Below are 6,810 nucleotides of genomic sequence, written 5' to 3' on the forward strand. Positions count from 1 at the left end.
TATATATATTAATATATTAATAATAGTATAGGTATATNTAATGTGTGTTTTGTTGTGTGTGTGTGTGTGTGTGTGTGTGTGTACGTACATACGTATGTATGTATGTATGTATGTATGTATGTATGTATTTATGTATGTATGTATGTATGTATGTGTGTGTGAGTGTGTGTGTATGTGTGTACGTACGTACGTACGTATGTATGTATGTATGTATGTATGCATGTATGTCTGTATGTATGTATGTATGTATGTATGTATGTATGTATGTATAAATAGTATGTGTATATGTTTATATATATATATATATATATATAAAGTTGAGTAGTTCGGGGACAGAATTCTTATGTGGGTATATATTAATATTGCTATATCTAAAAGTATACACAATTCAGCTATTCCATCGGTGCTAGTCATTTCGCTAACCAAGCACGAACATTTTCTCCACCAGGACGAGAGATATTCCAGTACGGAGAGGTCGGGCTAAGAAACTACTCGTCAGCGGCAGTCTTTGGGCCGGCTGAGGTGTGTAATTGATATGTTTAAGTCGAGTGATCTGGGCTGCTTCCACTTGCTATTGTGGCTCATAAGGTCTTCACGTACCTGCTTAGATTCTGCATTCACATGAATTCTGACTGGTGGTCACATGTGCTTTATAAATAGGGTCAGTTGTATGGTGTTATTCGTAGATCCCTACTTGTGTTGTGATCTGATGAAACGGCTATTTGGGTTGAATTGACAGTCGGAAGTTGGAGGGTGGTGTTGTTTTGATCTCATCTTATGAGACAGTTTTACCGCATGCGTCGTAGCAGTCCTAGTTACGAATAAAAAACAGGCACGTACTACTACTGCCCAATAGGTCATTTGCGCCCAAATGGATGTTTATCGGTATATGTTTCGACAGCGTCCCTTGCTGAACACCTCGTGAATGTTTCGATTCTGCTTACAGGACTTTGTAATGACGGGGGATGATAAGAACAATTCGGTTGTCCTATGGAACTCGAGGACGGGAGAACGATTGAAATACTTTGTGGGTATGTTGGAATGTACAGCATGCCTCATGAATGTGCAATGCCGGCTGGTATAAATACAGCTACTCACTACAGAATGGGAGACTGACCCATATGCACCTAGCAGACAGTATGTGTAGTACGGTCGTATCAGACTGCATGTCAGACTGCATACCTACCATGGTATTTTCAACGTAGTCTGATAGGGTCACAGTGCCCTTGATGGTTGGCATCCTACACTACCGGTAGCGATAGAAGACAAAAGACGCGAGTGTGCAAATTCAAGGTGATGATAATCTCGAGGCGTAAGTGCTATTTCCATTAAGTGGCGCATACCTTTGACCTTATTCAAATTGCTGTATGTAAGATTGATTATATAATCCGCTTTGACCTGGTTGTCCTCGAGCTGTACAAACTGATCCTGTATATGTTTGTACATACACGTTTGCATCTATAGTTGGACAATCATGTCTGAAAACAGTGCCGTATACGATCTGATAGGGTTTAGGTGTCACTTAGTCGAATATTCAGTCATACGCGCAGTGCTTGTACTCAAGTTCGATTTAATACATGATAACATTTGTTGTTTAGAAACTACTCGGGTTTGATTCAATACATAGCTCCATATTGCTTGTTTCCAGGTCACCAAGGTCCCATCAGGTGCTTAGCTTCATCACCAAACTCGCCCGGATTCTTCTCATGCAGTGACGATTTCCGAGCGCGCTTCTGGGCATACAAACAAGAAAACTGAACTAGTGGGCAGCTTCAGCCTGCTTCCTATTAAAGAATGCCGATTGATAATTCGATGTTGGACTACACCATCTCTGTAGTATCCAATCTGTTGATAGAGGTTAATGTAGTAAATCTATAATCTCACCTTTTCACAACTGCTCCCTACTCTGCTCACTCTCTCGAGAGAGCGAGCGAGAGCTGAATATTAGAGATTGAATGATTGATGCGACGTTCAAATCAATTTGTGCCATCAGGAAGTCAGGAACTCGCAGAGAATATTTATTTTTGTAATTTATCGCAACAAAAATCAGATGCCAGGTGCCAGATTCGGAGATTCCAGATTCCAGAGCGCAAATGTTTTTTTTTGGGAGGGCCAGCGAGACTTTAAAAGAACAGGTCTCTTGGGAGGGCCCTAAATAAATATTTCTAATTTCAGGAGGCGATGTTTTTTGTTTCGTTTGTTTTGTTGTTGACTACGCCACTGAGTCCAAACTGACTACTGAGTCCAGTCAGCCCACACTCCACAACTGCCACAAGTCTCCAGACTCCAGACTCCACTCCACTCTAAAAATATGTAAATATCTTTATTATATTTTATTGGGGTTTTTTTTAATAGAAAAACAATATGTGAAAAGAAATAATTCAAAATCACAAGATATTTATCCATAATCCAGCTGTCCTGGTTTCTGGCACGGTTGTTTATTAGATTCGGATACAAAGGTCGTTTATAGTTTACGACATATCGGACATGTACTATTTTAAGAAATAAGAATCAATGACTTGCTGAACGATGTGAAACTGACATCACTTACGGACCTGACAGGCTGAGGTAAATATATAGTTTCCGACGAACATACTCTGTTTGGTTCATGTATTTATTTATTTCAGACACTAGTCACTACAACCTTCAAAGTTCCCACCTGACTGTATTGATGAGTATTGACTCTTGTTGGCTGAATACGTATTTTTAAAGAATATTCTTATAAATTATGGATAGTTGTTCTGTCTCTTCTTGGTTAGTGCTTATGTATCAACTCCGTTTGATTATTGTTCTCTAAAAAATATAAAAACAAATACTGATGAACACATTTCAAACACCTGACGTGTTATTCTGCGATGGCTGTGCTCATAGGCTGATGGGCTTCTGTGGTTCATCTCTCTCAGCCACTCCCTGGGGGTCTATTTATGTTGTGTTGATTTTGTATTTCCGAGCCCTCTTTTTTTTTTTGATGACCTTCAGGCTTCAGAATATCTGAATGTGTCGTGTAAAACAAAATGTGTGCAGTTGTTTGCTTTTGATGACTATGGCTATCCCACGCAACACTCGACACCACTTCGTATTGTAAGGTTCCATGCACAAGCAAACACATCGCACAAGTACATTTTTAGTATATAGTATATACTATAGAGTGGGACAGTATGGTTACCAAATTGCAGGTGCGTATTATGTTATGAATATGTATTATGCTTTTGAGTTATCTCGCACACAACCGCAAACGTATACTGTAGAATGATGGTCTGAATCTTGATTGATGCCAGAACGTCTGTGACTCTGTGACTGAGATTTATATCGTATTGTTTATACAAATAGAATTGTAGGGCTACCCTTGTTAAGCTACATAGAAGTACCCCGTACAAGGATTTCGTGTTTGACCGATTTCATATTCGTCTAGAGCTAAACTGTGATCAGTGCAACCGTTTTTGCAATTAAACACTACGGTAAGCAATAATGCAATTGCACCTTTTGTTACAGTTGCGATTAAAATTTAGTATCATAGTCAGCTTTACATTTTTATTTACTTCTTAATTGCACCTGTTGTTACAGAGGCAGTTAAATTCAGTGTTGTAGTTAAGTTTACAATTGCATTTACTTCTAGATGTGGTTAATATTTAGTATTGTACTTTGAATTACAATTGTATTTACTTCTCATTTGAACCTAATGTTACAAAGGCAGTCAAATTCAGTATGATAGTTTAGTTTACAATTGTATTAACTGCTAATTGTGGCTAATATTTAATATTGTACTTCCAATTACAATTGTATTTACGTCTTCAATTGTCGTTACTGCTACTATTGTAGTTGATATTGCGATCACAGTTTTTGTTTCTCGGTATCTGTTCCATAGCAATGTCGGGCCACAACCCAGGAGGGCGTGCCTTCATTTGATGCAAAGTGTAAGTTAACTGTGTTCGTCAGGATGAGTACTCACAAACATGGACCTTACTTGCATGCTTCTTGGTAGTGGGACACATCGCTTGACTTCAATCTATTGCTAGTGCTGACTGCTCAATAATAGCAGCCTTGCGAGGAAAAACATCATTAATAATTTGGAAAGCGTACAGTATTTGATTTGGCTTTTGCATTGTGCATATGGCATCTGTGTAGCAGCGATACAGCATATTACAAGGCCGTACACCTGCAGTAGAAAAATCAATCAAGGAACTATTATTGGATTGCTTGTGGTGCTGTCCGCGTTCTTATGTCCTATCCATGGCCCTTCTGTTCATTGTAGAATATGTTCACATTACCTATCTAGCGAATCGTCTACACTCACTATAGAAAATGTACCAATGACTTTGTGGTTCTACTTTGCTCACAGTATTATATTTTCTTATTTCTGCTCATTATTGGTTGTAGAATATCAATGACCTGCCTGAGGTAGATGCTAATGCCGGTGCCAAGGTTGGCGAGGCCTTGGAAAAGGCAGCTAAGATCATCAAGCCTGTAGTTGAAGTGGCCAAGAAGATTGTCAACAATGTCGGCCCAGTACTGGAGAAAGGAGTGCAGTGGTGTGAGGAAAAGTACCCTATCATCGAACCATACAACCCCACGGTATGTGCATTGCAATTGAGTATTCCGTCACAGACTGCTGTTGTGGATCGTCAAACTAATTTAGTTGTGTATGTTTAATACATGGACACCTGGGATAGAAAGTGTACTGGGGTGGGGAGAAGTGTCCAATTATCTAACACCGAGGTATGTCCACTGCATCTGAGTGTCCAGGGCGTGGTTCTTGAAATGTGAGCTTGCTACTGCTGTTAAAAAGTTTTAAATTGATGTACAATATTTGAATAGTTTACTGTTGGAACTTGTCATACTAATATATATCGGATGTCTGAATTCAACTACTGGCGTCTATATATACCCTAGGGTGTCTTCGTACAACCAATGTGTATTTGTGGCGCCGGGTCAGGTAATAATTGAGCTATGTGTAGGTGCCATTCAAGACAAAAAGAACCCTTACATCCAAAGGTTATGTATTATTTCTAGTCTCACAGTGTTCAAATTCAAGTCAGGGCATGTGCTCGCATTTCAGGGGATTCTGTGTATGCTTACACTTTGCCCAAATAGATTTTGTGAAACTTTTCGTTTTGAGATAGGGCGTCCATATGATCCGAATGAATTTTATGTGCATGAACGTGTATATAGCCGGAAGTTTCGAATCGCCATCAGCAACTGCTCGAGATTCCATGTTTAGTTCGGTTGTGTGAGTGCGTGCATGCCTAGAGCGCTAGGCAGTGGTAAATGACACGCACAACTGACTTATTCGAGTGTTGGTCCCATGTTGGTCTGATATGTATTGTGCTAGGCATGTATGTGCTAATTTGCTGTGTACGTTTTTGTAATTCACTATGCTCTGATCAGATGCCTAGGGTGATATAACCACTTTTCAGCTGAAAGTTCATAGTTATTGCAGCAGTACTCCCATCAATGTGCAATGCGAGCACACATGCACGCATCCTAGTATTGCTTCATAACAAGATACTGGCACGTACATCGATCGATTACAATTAACGACGGAGGTATACTCCAGTAAAGTGGACTGTTATGATATTTAGAGCTATATGCTTATATGGTTTCACCTACTCAAAATGCGCAATTACTATGAAGGATGAGAATACGATATATTTCCATTCCACGGCATCGTGTAGTTTCTGTAGCACGTGGGTATCCGTGTGAACACACGTGTCCAGTGCTATTTCGTTCGGCGAACCAATCGAGTGAGGCTCTCCACTGTGCGACATCAATAGAGAACGAGTAGGGTTGATAGATCATTTGCATACAACACAAACTTGTTGCATAACCAGCAATCAACGCGGTCAAGAATCAGAATGCAAAAGTGGTGATTAAACTGCGAACATTTCTCAGCTCAATCCAATGTGCCAATCCTTATCAATGCACTTCATAGGAATTGCTGCCGGCAATCATTGGGCTGGTGCTTGTGTTCTACGGTGGCCATTTTATGCTCACCGTCTCTGCAGTTGAGGCGTTCCGTATGATTGGATACCAGGATGTCAAAGAGGCCCTGATTGTATTTCACAAGAACTGGAAGGCCATCCAGGTTGCAAATCAGAAGGTTTGTTGCACGAGCTATATCTTTCGAGCCATATTTTGCTTTCATTTTTTAGCTATATCTTTTGGCCCTTATTTTGCCTTCATATTTTAACGCATGTGCGCCTAAGTATACTCATGAGAGTATACGCATATACTCATACATACTAGCGGTATGTGGTGCGAGCAGATGGCTAGAGTACTTTCTGCCGTGTGTAACGTGCACGTATAACATACCTTTCTCACTCTCCCATACACACGTATGCCACTAGGACAATACGATCGATGCTGATGGAGACGGGATCGCCGATGTGGAACAGATCACGGCCAAGGAGAAGACGTCTAGAAAGATGCTGTTGGTTCTGCGCACTATTGACCCGGCAGAGGTGCAGAAGGCGTATCACGCCTGCCTGATGTCCTGGGGTGCTATCATAGTTACACTAAAGATGAACTTTGCTGAGGTAAGAAATCTAATGTGTAATTTAGCGTTCACGCACGCATGAAATTGTGGCTTGTCCAGATTGTCTTATGCCGACTGTTATACGCACTCCAATATGTGCGCCGGTATCCGGTATTTCTTGATTCGTCAAAGCTGATACGAAGCATGTGCTGATTTGATGCGTATGCATTTTTCTCACGCAGCGTAGCCTTGCTATCTACAATGGAATCTGACACGGAAGCTACTATATTAATTGCATTTCTGCTGCTATACTCCCACTTTTAAACAGTCTTAGTCGT

At 40.4% G+C, this 6,810-nt stretch overlaps 2 protein-coding genes across 2 annotated transcripts in view; both read left to right on the forward strand.

Annotated features, from left to right (window-relative positions):
* The window catches only part of SARC_08427 (hypothetical protein), a 5,326-nt gene extending 3,144 nt beyond the window's left edge, over window positions 1-2,182 (forward strand). The window contains exons 4-6 of the mRNA XM_014297590.1: window positions 379-522; window positions 947-1,031; window positions 1,649-2,182. Coding sequence (XP_014153065.1) covers window positions 379-522; window positions 947-1,031; window positions 1,649-1,758 — 339 coding nt within the window. The 3' untranslated portion in view covers window positions 1,759-2,182. The remainder of the gene's footprint in view (window positions 1-378; window positions 523-946; window positions 1,032-1,648) is intronic.
* An 862-nt stretch (window positions 2,183-3,044) lies between these two features.
* Window positions 3,045-6,744, forward strand: SARC_08428 (hypothetical protein; the record flags this gene model as incomplete). Its single annotated transcript, XM_014297591.1, has 5 exons — window positions 3,045-3,176; window positions 4,378-4,572; window positions 5,930-6,097; window positions 6,345-6,533; window positions 6,715-6,744. Exons 1-5 carry the CDS (start codon window positions 3,159-3,161, stop codon window positions 6,742-6,744), a joined length of 600 nt encoding a protein of 199 aa, XP_014153066.1. The 5' UTR covers window positions 3,045-3,158.
* Window positions 6,745-6,810: the final 66 nt, after the last annotated feature.

The sequence above is a fragment of the Sphaeroforma arctica genome (genome assembly GCF_001186125.1).
Source record: "Sphaeroforma arctica JP610 unplaced genomic scaffold supercont1.757, whole genome shotgun sequence".
In the NCBI taxonomy this organism is placed as follows: Eukaryota; class Ichthyosporea; order Ichthyophonida; genus Sphaeroforma; species Sphaeroforma arctica.